This window comes from Littorina saxatilis, linkage group LG8, assembly GCF_037325665.1.
Source record: "Littorina saxatilis isolate snail1 linkage group LG8, US_GU_Lsax_2.0, whole genome shotgun sequence".
In the NCBI taxonomy this organism is placed as follows: domain Eukaryota; kingdom Metazoa; phylum Mollusca; class Gastropoda; order Littorinimorpha; family Littorinidae; genus Littorina; species Littorina saxatilis.
The window spans coordinates 16,545,346-16,562,286 of NC_090252.1; the positions used below are offsets into that span (position 1 = coordinate 16,545,346).

General features: G+C 39.4%; 1 protein-coding gene and 1 long non-coding RNA gene across 2 annotated transcripts in view; both read left to right on the forward strand.

Annotated features, from left to right (window-relative positions):
- Positions 1-16,941, forward strand: part of LOC138974534 (uncharacterized) — a 96,328-nt gene that overhangs the window by 79,231 nt on the left and 156 nt on the right. Inside the window, exons 13-16 of the mRNA XM_070347248.1 lie at positions 12,311-12,349; positions 12,718-12,990; positions 13,369-13,436; positions 14,114-16,941. The exon at positions 14,114-16,941 is cut by the window's right edge and continues 156 nt beyond it. Coding sequence (XP_070203349.1) covers positions 12,311-12,349; positions 12,718-12,990; positions 13,369-13,436; positions 14,114-14,212 — 479 coding nt within the window. The 3' untranslated portion in view covers positions 14,213-16,941. The remainder of the gene's footprint in view (positions 1-12,310; positions 12,350-12,717; positions 12,991-13,368; positions 13,437-14,113) is intronic.
- On the forward strand, positions 2,443-6,938 carry LOC138972910 (uncharacterized). Its single transcript, XR_011457805.1, has 3 exons — positions 2,443-3,371; positions 4,166-4,330; positions 5,652-6,938. It is a non-coding gene; the product is annotated as an uncharacterized lncRNA (long non-coding RNA).

Genomic DNA, 16,941 nt, shown 5'->3' on the forward strand with positions numbered 1-16,941 from the left:
CACACAAAACACACACCCATACGCTCATATAGACAGACGGACATAGTACCTTTACAAACAAACACACATACACACACACACATACACTTACGCACACGCACAAACACAAACCAACCCACCCACTCTCTCTCTCTCTCTCTCTTTATCTCTTATACAAACAGACACACACACACACACAAACACACACACAGACACACACACACAGACACACAGGCGCGCATACCCAGCCAGCATGATTCTGCGTGACGCATGCGTTATTTCTGCGTTTTTCATGCGGGGATGCGTACGGCCTCGTGACACCTTCGCTTCGCGCGCGTTACTTTTCGCCAACTTTTACGCAGATTGTCGCATTCGAAACGACTTCACCACGCAGTGTTTAGCACGCATGGATTCAATGAAAAGGTGATTGCAATTTTTGTTTTTCCTAATTTTATACCGTGGGTTTATGCATTTACTTCATGAAATAATTTATTATATTTTATGTTATTAAAAAATATTTACTTTTAAATGTTGGTTATGAATAGTTATTCTTCTTCAAAAACTTCTTTTTTTATTTTTTTTTAGAAAAAAAATTGCATAAAAACTTTCAATCCGTTATTTTTCAGTTTATCTTAAGACAGTTTCGGTTAAAAAAAAATGCATTTAAAAGTTTAATAAAAATATTTTTATTTTATGTAATGGTTTTCCCATTTAATTTTTATTTAATCATTTTGTTATTACTAACATTTATTTGCTTAATTGTTATCCTGATTGTTTTTATCTTAAAATAAATATGATTACTTTAATTTGTATTATCATTATAATTGTTTTAGCATGTAATATAATTATTGTAATGGGGATTTGGTATTGTTGTAGGAATCAGCTTTCCACAAAATAATGTCGTGGAAAAATCTAGGCAAAGCATAATAAAAATATTATATGAACAGAAAAGATAACTGAAATCTATATGAACACGTACCCATAACAAAACGATAAAAACATTTAAAAAATTCAGATTAAACAAAAAAATGTAAACTAAAGTAACTTTGAAACTAATTATCTACTCAAAATAAAGGCTGATGTTAATGGTTACATAAAATTTGTTCTCAGCATATTTTCATTTTATTTTATTTTGCTTTGGAAGAAAATCTCTGTGAAAGTTCAATTTCAGGGGAGACAGTTACCTTGACTGAAAAGAGCAATTTATTGAAGTTATTTCCCTTGTCTGTCAGACAATCTCTAACTTCCTGTTGGCAAGAAGTCTGTCAAATCCACATTGTATCGGCGTTTTTTTGCTTTTTCTTCATATTGACTTGTATTTTTGACTTGCTTATTGGATGCAAGGTAATCTTATCCTTCTCTCTGAAATGAAGATTGACTTCTTTCAAGAATAGGTAAGTTGATCAACTGAAGGAAAGATTTGGGAATTTGAATTTTTGATAGCTCGCGGCTTCGGCTTCCGAGTTTGATGGCAGAGAGAATTTCTCACACTTTCGATTTTTTTTTCGCCTAGAAGAACACTGTTCTATTCATTCATGTTTGTTTTGTCTGAAAGATGGATGAATGAACTAACTTTTCCAAAAACATAAAGTTGATTGATGCAGTGGTTTGTTTTTAAGGAGTTGTGGAAGAGTGAAAATACCATCCGAATCCCGATTCGCGGGTCGCTCACGGCACCATAAAAACTGAATTTTCGTTTATCATTTTATGTCTCATTGTCTGTTTCTTGGTGAACTTTGGTTGGTTCCTAATCTGGTCGGGTCATTGCGGCAGCAGTTGTCAGGAGCTTTAGTAGTAATACTAATACAGTAATAGGCTCTTCATAAATCTGTTTTTTTTTTATTTGTATCTTTTTATTTTTCCACAGATGTTCAACTTTCAGTTCCGCATACCAGACATAGACTCATAGTGGAATATTCTGTGTCTGAGTCTCGGAAAAGAGAAAAATTACCCTTGTTCCCGAGGCATGCATAGACTAGAGAGGCAGGCAGAGGCTGTGTCAGCGTGTGCAGTGATAAAGTTGAAAAACAGATTTTTTTGAAATAAAAATAAAAAATACATCACAGAGAAAATAAATATATACTAATTTAGTGAAATTGAGATGCTTATATTTAATAATTAATATTCCAGTTTTGATGTTTGCGTGTTACTGTTACTGTTAGGTTTGGGAATCAATGTGATCCTATTTAACTTCCAAGTATTTATTTTTTCAGAAAGCTTTGACTTGAGTATGACGGTGCTCACTGCTTGTTTGAACTGAAGGTGAAGAAAGCTGAGATGGACAGTGACCTTAACACCGCCACCGATGCCAGTAACGCAGACTGTCGTTCCGTCCCGGCAAGGTGAAGATGAACAGGTATGGCTCGATAGCAATGAGTGTCTCATTCAGAGTCATTGATAGTGACACTGACAGCGTCTTTTTGTTCTGTGACTTTGGCTTATTTTGTGTTTTATTCTTTTAGTTATAACCAGATGTGTCAAACAAATTCAGCTGATCTCTTTTACTGTTTTAGTGAAACAAATGTATTGTTTCCAGCAAAGGGAAAAAAAATCGGGTGGGGGCGGTTGGTCGATTTTATTTTTATATTTAAATTTTTATTTTATTTTAATAGTTTTATTGATGTTTGTTTTTAATTAACACAGGCATCTCATTGATGAGAAAGTGTGAACTGTGTCCGCGGGATGCCAGAGAAGAGTAACTTTTCATCCAAAGTCTGCAAAATTGAATTTAAAATTTAACCTTTTTGATGAATATTTTTGAATGAATACAAAAAGTTCTAGTGTTTGGAGGAAAAGTTAAGGTCAGTTCAACTTTAAACAATGATTTTTAGTGTGTGTTTGTTCTTCTGTCTAAAAAAAAAAAAAAAAAAAAAAAAAATCTGCTTGAAGTAAATACACACAAAAATTTTCATCTCCAACTGCTGAGTCCCTACATCTTTTTACCCCATCAAATGCCACTCTGTATGCCCCTTTAAAAATTGATTGCAATATATATATTCCTCATCTTCTCCTGAATTCAAAAATATAGAGATGTCACGTTTACTTTGAACATTTGCTCAGATTGTTTTTTAGTGCTGATGGTTTCTTTTCAGGCTGACAGATTGTCTAAAATATGTATTGCTTCATGTAAATGTCTTTTTGTTCTTCTTTTCTTCCATTCAGCGGACACAAGACTACGAGCAGAGCAGAGCGGCAAGATAAACATCAGTTCTTGCTGCTGGAGAAGGTTCTACAGGAGCAGATGGACCTGATGCGACTAATTTAGTAATTGGTCGCCAAAGAATCATGGTGGAGCCAGAGCCTGTGCTACTGTTCGATGGAGTCATCTTTTTACTGTTGAGTGTGGAAGATGTTGAAGGCACATGATGGATCTGTCGAAGGAGTGATCACTGGTAGGTGGCTTTGAATGCTATTGTTGAAGCAGACCAGTCATGCCTGTGCTATTTTCCCCAGATAACTGTAGCAAGATCTTGTGAGAGTGACATGTTATTGTTAGACGCGCGCTCTTTAGGCTTTAAATGTTACCTTGAGTGTGTGCTTTTTGAATTTAACCAACACATTTTGATGATAAAACTATGCTTATGGGTACGCACAATGATGGGCCTCTTTTTCTCATGTGGGGTGCGGAAAATGCATGCACCACTTTGTTTTCTGTGATCATTGCATCTGTGAGAAATAATGCAAATATTGCTCTGTGGCCAGAGCTGCCATCTGCTAGGTTTTCAGGGATGTAACAGAAATTGCTACGCTGTTTCCTCAAGTTCAAAATTGCAAGTGCTACACTCAAGCAAATAATCACAAACATGCAACAGTGCCTTCTTGTGAGTTCTGATTCTCACTTTGTGTAGGCATCGGATTATGGGTCAGAAAAAAATTGTCCACACTGAATAGTATCACGGTTGACGCTCTCTTCTAACTATGTTTGTGCTTTCCAAATGAAGATTTGTGAGATAGTATTGAATGATTGATGCAGGTCACCTGAGGTGTGTGATTACATTTTATGACAATGCTACACTCAATCACCATTTGCTCTTCTGAAAACTTTTTTTTTTAAAGCAAGTGCGATTATTGATTTTTTGTTCCAGGTGACAGTATGATGCTTCCAGATTGAATTGTTTGTATGTGAAGAAGAGCTGTCTGAATATTTGATTTTTGGAATTCAGTTGGCTTGTTTTGTTTGTTTCAGATCCATGACCATGAGCTCGGTGTGGTTGGTGGACATGAACTAAAGACGACTACTGATGCTGTGATGACGAAGGTGTTCCATAGGCTACACGGTTGCTGACAGGGGGCTCTGGGGGAGGGCAGGGAAAGAGACCATGGTGTACGCTGCGACTAAAAGCCATCGACAGTGAGTTGTTTTTCATAATTTGTAAAATCATCCTGGTCCTTTTAGGAAGAAGATAAAATCCATGTCTACAAAACAACAAGTTATTTCTGTCTCAAATTTTGTTCTTTGGAATCAATTTTAAATTTGCCATGTTTCACATGTGAATGATAGTTGTCAAAGCTTTTACGCTTAACATTAAATTGCTAGAAGCCAAGTTCCTGAGCTCATTTGTCAGTGTCATGGATTTTCGACTACATACGAAATAAGGATGTTAGCAAACGGTATGATGTCGTCACATATGCGTCTGCACGTCACAGTACATGTATTATGAATTTCCGAAGGCCCCCAAAGAAAAAGTCATAGTAAAGGTAACTTTAACCACTTGACTGCCTTATGACGGGTATACCAGTCATGCGCTTGTGCAGCCGCAGCGCCTTAGGACGGGTAAACCCGTCTTCTCCGTTCCGGGATTTTCCAGAAATGCTACGTCACTGCTGACACACAAATAGCAGCCAATGGCTTGGTAGGATACCTCATTCTCATGAATAAACATAAATGGTGACGCGGTTTTGCGTTTGAAGGCTATTTTCGGCCTTGTCGACAGGGTATGGGAGAGAAATCTCGACTCGTCAAAATGGCTAACGGTGACTGTCGACCGGGCCCTAGTAGGGAAAAACAAAGCCGGACTGACGCTACAGGCGGTGCAAATGATTATGGATACTGACAGGGGAAGGGGGAGATCTTCTTTCGGACAATTCGTTGGAAACAGGTAGATGACAGTGATTATAATCCTTTCTTGGAGCGAGCAAAACAGCCACCTGTGTTTGATCCACAGGCACCGGAAGATGCGCCGGGCTGATTTTTCAAAAGTTCATATTTAAACATCATTATAAGCCAAACTAATTATCATTTCCATGATTAGACACTAAAAACAGATTCTTGGTTCAATTTCCTTTAAAAACAACATAGGTTTTACTTACCTACCTACTGCCAGTTTGAAGCTAGATTTTTTTGTGAATTATTACACCCCAAACTCCAATATTCCCTGGCAGTCAGGAATGCACATACCCAAGTTTTGATTGGCAGCGAAAGGGTTAAAACAAATATTAGGGTAGGTATTTTTTTTTTTACTTCTCTTCTACAAGGATTACAATGTGTTGTAATTTCCTAACTCAAGTATAGTTGGTGTGTTGTAAAAGCGTATGGTGTGTATGCAAGTTTGTGTGTCTGTATGATTTTTAGCAAGTTTACAGGCGTCAGGAAATAAACTTGAGACTTTTCTCAAATCAGTGATAGTTGTTTGATGATCTAAGTTCATGTTATTTTTTGTTTTGTCATGCAGAGGCTGTTCCGTGAAGCTGTACGGGTGCCACAGGTCAAGACCTTGAAGACGGCCGTTCAAGACTGGTTTTTGGAAGCCTGTGATAAAAGAAAGAGACAACAGGCCATGGAAGAGCCTTCATGATTTGGTTTGCAGTAATTGAACTTTGTAATCTCTGTAGGCTTATTTACAATGCTAGTTGCAAAAATTTGATGAATGTAAGATTTGACTCGCCTGAGAAATTGCTAGTGAGTAATTGTATTTCACAGTTCAGGTCTGTGTGGCTGATGGGTAATGTACAGAAGAATCTGGGGTTTTGTTGGACATTATTTAAGCTAAGCTTTAAACTTCACACTCTTCTACAGATGATGTTCAGACATGATGTACCCTTTTAGGTTGTGTCAGAACGACAGAAGACTAAACTGGAAGTGCTCAACTACCATTACTATCAGTGGAGACGCATGGATGCATTTGAACTTTTCTTGTGGGTATCCCATACTAAAAATATAGAATACATGATTCTGGAAAAGCTGTTCAAGGGCACTTACACACTATATTCGATTTTTGACTCACATGCGAAGCAAAAGTGAGTCTATGTACTCACCCGAGTCGTCCGTCCGTCCGTCCGGAAAACTTTAACGTTGGATATTTCTTGGACACTATTCAGTCTATCAGTACCAAATTTGGCAAGATGGTGTATGATGACAAGGCCCCAAAAAACATACATAGCATCTTGACCTTGCTTCAAGGTCAAGGTCGCAGGGGCCATAAATGTTGCCTAAAAAACAGCTATTTTTCATATTTTTCCCATTTTCTCTGAAGTTTTTGAGATTCAATACCTCACCTATATATGATATATAGGGCAAAGTAAGCCCCATCTTTTGATACCAGTTTGGTTTACCTTGCTTCAAGGTCAAGGTCACAGGAGCTCTTCAAAGTTGGATTGTATACATATTTTGAAGTGACCTTGACCCTGAACTATGGAAGATAACTGTTTCAAACTTAAAAATTATGTGGGGCACATGTTATGCTTTCATCATGAGACACATTCGGTCACATATGATCAAGGTCAAGGTCACTTTGACCCTTATGAAATGTGACCAAAATAAGGTAGTGAACCACTAAAAGTGACCATATCTCATGGTAGAAAGAGCCAATAAGCACCATTGTACTTCCTATGTCTTGAATTAACAGCTTTGTGTTGCATGACCTTGGATGACCTTGACCTTGACCTTGGGTCAAGGTCACATGTATTTTGGTAGGAAAAATGTGTAAAGCATGTGAGTCGTATGGGCTTTGCCCTTCTTGTTAATACACGACTCAAACCTTCAGGCTAAATTAAAATGAATAAAATACAAGTATAAAGAGTTCAGAAAAGAAGAAAACAAAAAGTGAACAAATAGAAAGAAAAGGTTTTAACAATTCCTTGTCATTTATGGGAGTCGAACGCAAACAACCTAGGCAGCTTGAAGGAGACAATGCATGATGCGGGTTTTTGTTGTTCTTTATTATTTTTTGGAGTTGAGTTGAGAATTTAGAAGCGAGACTAGAAATATACTTTTTTTTTTTTTGCTGTTAAAACCGTTATGATTGGATTTCTATAGATGTAAGTCTTGGTGCACCTGATAAAAATTTAGCCCTTGAATGCAGGCAGTGTAAGGTAAATGAAGCAAAGTTCTCTCCGAAACAGCAAAAAAAATGCATTTCAATTATATTGATCCTCGCCACCTTATTTTGTTTGCTGAGCAGCTGGCCGCTGGAGACTTGTCTATCATTTTGTGAGTAAGCTGCGTGTTTTACATCCATTTTGAGATGGCAAACCTATGTTTTACGCAGTCTGATAAGTTTTTTTTAATTTATGAGTTTTATGTCATGTTTTTTTTTTAATTTATGAGTTTATGTCATGTTGGTGTGCTAAAACATATCAGTGGAGAAGGGGCATTGAATAAGTGTTTCTTTTTGATATCATTGTTCTGAATTTTGACTATTAGCTGGCATTTTACCTTTTGTTTCATTATTGTAGTTGTTACTTTTGTGTAGTGAAACTTGATAACTCACTGCTGCCCATGTCTAGGTTGTGTCAATTGTTTTTTCTTCACTGAACGTACCACTGATTATCAATGATGACATCAGGGTTTTGTTCTGTTTTTTCTCTGGCATTTGAATTTGCTTCAAATCATTGTGAACTTTTTTTTTCCATGCAAAGTTACTGGTATATGTGAATATGTTAACACACTTCAAATCAAAACCTGAAATGTCTCCTTTTTAAAAGTAATTTTTTTAATTTCTTTTATTTAAATGGTACACATTCATATGATTGTCTCCCTTTTTTTCCCTTTTTTTTTCTCTCTCCTTCTCTTATTTTGTTTTTTTCTTTCTTATTCTTCGGTTTGTTCTTCCTTTTATCTTCTTATCCTCTTTCTCTTGCTTGTTCCTTGTCCCAGTATGCTTTCACGCCGCCCCATCTAATTATTTTGTGCTCCATCCACATCTGAATTTCGTTCAGCTGCCTTGTCCGAAATGTGTGTGGGGCACATATGTATGTTTAATGTCAATGTTCATGTTTCAAGTTCCTTGCTTTGTGAATTGCATACCAATGTTTTATGCAGTCGTGATAGATTCTAAATGTATGTGTTATCCTAGTTTGGTGTACATTGACTGGATTTCGATCCCTGGAGAATGGGCATTAACTAAGTGTTTGTTTGTGATATCATTAGTAATCTGAAGTTCAACTATTAGCTGGCTTGTAGAACTTTTTTTCTCTTTTTGTTGCTGTTCTGTATTCAAACATGTTGATACAACTCACTGCTGCCTATGCCTAGGCTGTGCCAATTATTTATTTATTTGTTTACATCAATGTGATATAGTGACGAGTGTACATCAAAATTCTCTTATAAGTTATACTGGATTCTTCACTGCATGTACTACGGCGTATCGATGATGACTATCAGGGTTTTGTTCTATTTATTCTTTGTTCTGCCAATTTGAATTCTGCTTTGAATAGTATTTTGATCATTTTTGTTTCCGTGCTGCTGGTATGTCAAAATGCAGTGAAATTAAAACCTGGAAGTCACAATGGCAATAAGCGAGATTCAAATCTCTCCTTTGTTTTAATCAATTTATTTGACTGCATTTTTGTTTTAGAACTTGTACATAATTATGATCATCTCTGTTATCGAACCTGCACGCTTGACCTTTGTCTTTCTGGATCAATACAATGTTGTGCACTGCCCATTATTTGTTTGTGAGTGCGTAAAGCGGTTGTGTGGTCTGCGTAAAATTGTGTAGGTCAATCGTGACATCTGCGTGGAGAGTGTGTCAAATGCGTGAGAATGCGTAAAGCAATTGTGACATCTGCGTGGAGAGTGCGTCAAATGCGTGAGAATGCGTACAGCAATTGTGACATCTGCGTGAAGAGAGCGTAAAAAGCGCGTAATGCCTGAGAATGCGTCAATAATTCGTGACATCTGCGTGGAGAGTGCGTAAGATGATCAGGACATCTGCGTCAAGAGCGCGTAAAATGCGTAAAGCAATCGTGTCGTCTGCGTGGAGAGCGCGTTAATAGCGTGAGAATGCGTAAAGCAATCGTGACGTCTGCGTGGAGAGTGCGAATTTGTCTTGGTGTCAAATAAGCGTGCGCTGGAGGTGCGTATGGTCTGCGTAATCTGAGGGAAAACGAGTGTGTCACGCATGTATTTCGCTTTGCAAAATCGCGCGCGTTACGCATGCGTTCAGTGCAGTTGTTACGCAGAGTTTGGCGACTGCGACACGCATTCGCTGCGCAAAATTTTGCTGGCTGGGCACACACACACACTCACACATGTACATACGCACGCATGTACGCACGCACACACCCGCAGACACACACACACACACACATTGACTCACACAAATCTCATACACACACTCATACGCACATACACGGTTGGCCGGGTCATACCGAAGACTTTAAAATTGGCAATCTAGTGGGTGCTCCGCCTGGCGGCTGGCATTATGGGGTTAGTGCATGCTAGGACTGGTTGGTCCGGTGTCAGAATAATGTGACTGGGTGAGACATGAAGCCTGTGCTGCGACTTCTGCCTTTTGTGTGGCGCACGTTATATCTCAAAGCAGCACCGCCCTGATAATTATGGAAACAAACAAACAAATACGCACATAGACAGACGGACACACACACCTTTACAACCAAAAACATATACACACTCATACACACACAAACATACACACAAACTCATGCACACACACATTCACACACACACGTACACACACTCCGGTTGGTCCGGTGTCAGAATAATGTGACTGGGTGAGACATGAAGCCTGTGCTGCGACTTCTGTCTTGTGTGTAGCGCACGTTATATAATGTCAAAGCAGCACCCCCCTGATATGGCCCTTCGTGGTCGGCTGGGCGTTAAGCAAACAAACAAACAAACACCCACACACACACACACACACACACTGTACATACGCACGCACACACGCACACACACACACACACACACACACACACACACACACACACACACACACACACATTGACTGACACAAATCTCATACACACATAACACACACTTATACGCACATAGACCGGCACGGTTGGCCTAGTGGTAAGGCGTCCGCCCCGTGATCGGGAGGTCGTAGGTTCGAACCCCGGCCGGGTCATACCTAAGACTTTAAAATTGGCAATCTAGTGGATGCTCCGCCTGGCGTCTGGCATTATTGGGTTAGTGCTAGGACTGGTTGGTCCGGTGTCAGAATAATGTGACTGGGTGAGACATGAAGCCTGTGCTGCGACTTCTGTCTTGTGTGTGGCGCACGTTATATGTCAAAGCAGCACCGCCCTGATATGGCCCTTCGTGGTCGGCTGGGCGTTGAGCAAACAAACAAACAAATACGCACATAGACAGTCGGACACACACACCTTTACAAACAAACACATATACACACTCATACACACACAAACATACACACAAACTCATGCACACACACATTCACACACACACACACTCTCTCTCTCTCTCTCTCAAACACACACACACACACACACACACACACACACCAAGTCACACACACACACACACACACACAAACACACACTCACTCACACTCACTCACTCTCCAACAAAAAAACTTCATACACACAAAACACACCCCCATACGCACATATGGACAGACGGACATGCACACCTTTACAAACAAACACACATACACGCACACACATACACTTATGCCCACACACACACTTACACACACACGAATACAGTCTCATGCACGCGTGCGCACGCACACACACAGACACACACACACAAATACACACACACCACACACATACGAGTACAGACTCAAGCACGCGTGAGTGCGCGCACACACACACACACACACACACAAATACACACACACACACACACACACAGTAACACTAACACATGTGCACAAAATGAACACAAACACACACACTGCGCGAGAGAGAAAGACTACAGGGAGGCATGACGTCATGATGCATTAATTGACGTCAAAGACTTTCGACCGTGACGTATTCTTCTTACGCGAGCTTTATCCATAGACTTGGAAACTACGGAATTTCTACCCGTCCAAAGCGGCCTGGGGTGGCGTTTGCTGAAAAAATGGGGGCGCCTATTTTACCCACCGTATTTTTGTTAGTATGGTCCCCATTTTTGGTGAACTTCCATCTCCAACTGTAGCACGTAGCCGGGCACAACGAATCCTTCTTTATCATGTATTATTCGGTGTGCACATTTCTCAAATCGATTACAGTATAGCGTTCACGGGATACCTCCAGCTTCGCTGGGATAACTCATTTTGCCTACCCGGTCTGCCCTTAACCTGGTGGCCTGGCAATAGGATTACCCCGCTTTGATTGGTAACGGCTTATTTCGTGTATTAACATTGTCAGCAGTTTATTATATGTTGCGTGTTGTGCATTTTAAACTAGCTGACACATGTTTAAATTTTGAAACAGACTTGTCATGTTTGTCACGAGAACTCCTCCTCTGAACAGGCTGCTTTTCTTTAATACAACCTGTGTTACTTTTTACAACATATCATCTGACCAAGTATGTCTAACTATTCAGTCCAGCGAGACTAATATCGAGAAGTTGAATTCAAAAGTAGGGCTGTCCCAGACAGCTCATGAAAGAAGGCATGTTAATGTGGACCTCTCTTTTTCTGTTTATGTCTGTCTCTCTATCTATCTATCTCTTAGGATTGGAGGCTTGGCATATGGTCCGGTGCCTCGATCTCTCCGTCGTCTCTATTTGTCTCTCTTTCTGTGTGTCTCTCTCTTTCTGTGTGTGTCTTTCTCTCCTTGCCTATATGTATCTGTCTCTGTTTGTCTCTGTCTCTCTAGCTCTCTCTTTCTCTCTTTCTCTCTCTCTCTCTCTCTCTCTCTCTCTCTTTCTCTCAGTCTGACTGGCATTTTGTGTCTATCATATTGTCTGTCTGTTTGTCACTTACTCTCTCTTCCTCCCGCCTCTCTCTCTCCGTCTCTCTCTCTCTCTCTCTCCGCCTATCTCTCTCTTATCTCTCTCTCTCTTATCTCTCTCTCTCTCTCTCTCTCTCTCTCTCTCTCTCTCTCTCTCTCTCTCTCTCTCTCTCTCTCTCTTTGTATTCTACAGACGTACAGGTAGTCAGTTATGAAACCCGAACTTCTGTTTGCATTGCAGGATCACCACGACCATCACCACCAGATGACCAAGACGATGGTGAGTTGTGGGCGTGCTCTAGAAGAGCATAAGTTGCATTTTGTACTTCACATACTGTGCTTGTAAACCGTGTGTAGACTCATTTCAATTGAAGTAGGAGAGTTGTTCTTCAGTACTGATGACAGAAAGGGGAAAACTGGTCAGAATTTAAATCTGCAGTCTTGATTTTGAAAGATAGCACTTTTCCGCTTAAGCAGAAATACTGAGTTATCTGATTTACAAAAGCAACGCTATGTGGTTTACATGGTTCTTACATAATTTAGATTATAAGGAAGGGGTCCGATGGGCGTAACCTGCATGGCAAACTACAAACACTGATACTTCTACTTCTACTTCTACTATAAAGAATAACACATCTTCTGTAACAGAATTCGAGGAGTTCATTAACGACATTTACGAGGGTGCTGGTGACATGCCATTGCCCCACGTGCTCGAGACAAACTCCGCAAAGCCAAGCTCGCCTGCTGCTCAACAATCACCAGCGCCTGCATCCTCCTTCACAACAACCGCTGGAGCACCAACAGATTCTCTCGATAACATCTACACTGAGGTATCGGAGACCACAGCCACCGAAACGGACGCATCAGAAGCCAAGAAGGACGAGGCATCTTTTTCAGGAAAGCGCAGCGGCAACAAGGAAGGTAATGCTTAAATCCGAAGATCGCTCTTTTGTTGAGAAGATGAGAAAGGACAAGTAGTTGTTGTTTTTCTTTCTTTCTTTCTTTCTTTCTTTCTTTCTTTCCTTAAATATGCATTGATTTGATTATTCCTTCATTCATCTATTCCTCTGTGTGTCGTTCCTGTTTCAAACAGTAAGACAGCAGACTGACGTTTTTATTCTTTTAAATATGTTATTTGTTTTTTGTGTGGTTTGTAAGTCGCGATCTCTCTCTCTGTTTCCCCATCTATCTCTTTCTCTCTCTCCATCCCCCTCCCTCTCCCCCCCTCTCTTGTCTGGACTTAGCTTTGATAACAGGATGGCAACATGTATTTATAACGCTTTCAATCCCTTTGTGCAGGGGTGGGAAAGGATAATTCGGCTGCTTACGTGAATGTCGGAAAGTCATCTCCCCGAGATCAGAGCCAGGTAGGCCAAGCCATTATGAATCAATTACACTTTGTAGTGGAGCCAGTGAGTCCCATTCCCACTGCAATACTCAGACAATGATTGCTTAACGTGATATGTTACGAAGTGCAGAAGTGTTAAGATAATGCACTATCCCTGAGTGAACTAGTGTTTGATCGAGACAAGATACTTTTCTTATATATATTTATTTTTTTATAAAAGTTAAATATTCAAGCTGTACACAATTGACTTGCCAATCGGTATTTAGATCTGAAAATACTAAACAGGTAGCTATGATACAGCACGTACACTGCTACGCTTATCTCTTTTTATTTAATTTGTGTCTATCTCTACGATGTGGCTTAAAGTCATTACATCGTCATTTTTCGTTTGAATAGCCGTGCAACATGGTTTGAGGTTATTTACGTTGAATGTACATCCAAGCTACATTTGAGCGGGGCTACATAACTTGCAATGTTGACTTCTATGGAGAAGCTACGATAAAGATCTATGAATACACAAAAGAGAAGGGATAATTCTGTAGTCCAACATTTTCATGAAACCATAACATAATCGGTCTTTCTCTGTGAATGTTGCAGAACAAGACTCATACACGCGCCTGGGAGGACTGTGAAAACATAGTTGACATTTTTCGGGTACAAAAGTTGACGTACAGTTTGCATTTCTCTGTTGAACAGGACATGAATGGAGTGCCAGAAACCGATGACGAATACAACACTCTGAAGTTTGCCAAGAAAGGCGCCTCGGATGCCGATCCTACCTACAGCCATCTTTGAGAATCCCAATGCTATTCCAACACTCTGAAGTTTGCCAAGAAAGGCGCCTCGGATGCCGATCCTACCTACAGCCATCTTTGAGAATCCCAATACTATTCCAACAAAGTGTTATTGGTGATATAAAAATCGACAACAGTTGTTTGTGTTACAAGGACTGGTAGTAGGGATTTTGAAAGGTTGGAAAGGTTTGTTTTCTAGGATGTTTTTCTTCGTGTTTTGGTTTATTTTATTTGTTTATTGTTGTTGTTGTTGTTGTTGTTGTTGTTGTTGTTGTTGTTGTTGTTGTTGTTGTTGTTGTTGCTTTAGTTTGTGTGTGTGTGTTTTATGTTGGGGTGGGGTGGGGTTCGGAGGGGTATTTTGTTGTTGTTATTGTTGTAGTAGAAAACAGAATGATAGTCTGACTCGAACGGATAACTTGATTGACAAAATCTTCAATTTAGAATAAACTAGATCAAGTTCATATTTGCTGTTCATTATTTGCGTGTGTTTATAGATAGCTACAGAGTTGAATAACGGATCAGGCAAGCACAGTTAGAATTGACAAACACTCTGCTATCTATGTCGTATATTCCCGAAGCAGCCAACTGGCATTGCTGTGACCATTATGGTCTCTCTTGTCCTATGAGCTGACCGCTCAGTTAAATGGTGAATACTTTAACTCTGCTTGCACTTGTGCTAGTGTGTCATCAGTCTTTACGCATAACATGTTTATGTTGTATGTACATGTGGGGTAATTAAGTGCCTAGTACCTGGGTATTATTTTTTGAGGGGTACACCTTCTACTGATGTTATTGTATTTCTGTACGAGCTATTGAGTGAGTGATTGTTTTATTTGATGTCATGATATTCTGTACTTAACTTCAACCAGTGCATACATTATAGAGATCATTAAGCAGTATTGTAAGCCACAATGTGTATGTGTTGGTGTGGATTTTGACGTCAACATTTCGCATTGTACAAACGTGTTCAAGATACACATATATATATGCATGCAACTGCAACGCCAATGCGGGAAGTGTGCATTTTGCTTAAATATCATCACAGAAAGCAGGTCAATGATCACAATGTAATGCATGTTGCTGTTGTGTTGTATGTAGATGCAAAGAATACATGCCTGAAACAGTGTTAGTTTTGTATTATTTCAACACCAAAAATACACGATTTTTTTTGACTGAAAAAACCCGTATAGGAACACCTTCTCACTTCTTTCAACAGGCTTTCATCAGACTATAATGGTCTCCCCTGTCCCATACGCCGATTCTTCTGTGTGTAATGACACATTGTGTGACTCTGTTTGCGATTCTGCAATTGGTGTCCTCAGTCTCATTAATATTTGTTAATGTGGTATATATATAACAGTACAATTAGTTATTAGAAAGTGAACATGCATGTTTGTGTATAACTAGACATAAAGTATTTTCTTTTTTGTTGTTGATATGATTGTTTTTCTTTGGAAGCAGAGGCTTTTCTATGATCAATCGTTTCCCTTAAACATCATTAAGTTTATATGTGGTAATATGAGAGTTTTAGACTGTTGATGTTGTTGCAAACTTATCATGATTTTGTGAATGGCTTACAAGTCAACAAAAAAGGAATATCTCTTTGAATAATATCATGCATGCAAACATAGGACATTATAGATCGTGTAGCACTTTTTCAAAATTCGTACTTTAGAGAGACAGTTAAAGAAATCTTATTCCACTACACATGTAACTTAACATACATAACATACATAATATGCTGAGAGTATTATCTGTAAGCTTTTCTTATTGCAGCTTTTTTTGTATTGCCCTCTGATTGTAATGATGCATGCCAAATTGTTTCAAGGCCTCGCTGTAGTATAGCTAAGTTTGTTGCAAATATTTGTTTGTGAGGTTATATGTAAATAAGTCATTTTGGATTGGTTTAACACACTCTAGTCATCCATTCCATCCGCATGCCCACCTTGTTACTCATCAACATGATTTCAACGTATGTCTATATATATTCATTATTTGATTGCATGTGATGTAAATACGTGAATTATAGTATAGTATGTACAGCAAGTTCATCACTGTCATTATTTGTAAATTTAACTAAAAAATGACTTAATTGTGAAACAGTTATGTTCTCCCACACCGCGCTTTTGTTTGTTAAGGGTCGAAGGACTGGGTGGCCGAGTGGTAACGCACTTGCCTCGGAAACGAGAGGTTGCGAGCTCGACCCTAGGTCAGGGCGTTAGCAATTTTCTCCCCCCTTTCCTAACCTAGGTGGTGGGTTCAAGTGCTAGTCTTTCGGATGAGACGAAAAACCGAGTTCCCTTCGTGTACACTACATTGGGGTGTGCACGTTAAAGGTCCCACGATTGACAAAAGGGTCTTTCCTGGCAAAATTGTACAGGCATAGATAAAAAATGTCCACCAAAATACCCGTGTGACTTGGAATAATAGGCCGTGAAAAGTAGGATATGCGCCGAAATGGCTGCGATCTGCTGGTCGATGTAAATGCGTGATGTATTGTGTAAAAAATTCCATCTCACACGGCATAAATTTTAATTTATAGATCCCTGTGCCTTGAGTCCGAGTCTGGAGATACGCGCGCGATATAAGACTTCATATATAGAACAGACACAAGCATTTGTTCTTTTGTAGTCTGGGCGAGTGACCTGAAAATAAAAGTAAGTTGTGCTGGCCTCTTAACGCAATAAAATCTCAAAGAAGGGACAATCCAATGTTCAATCGATACATATT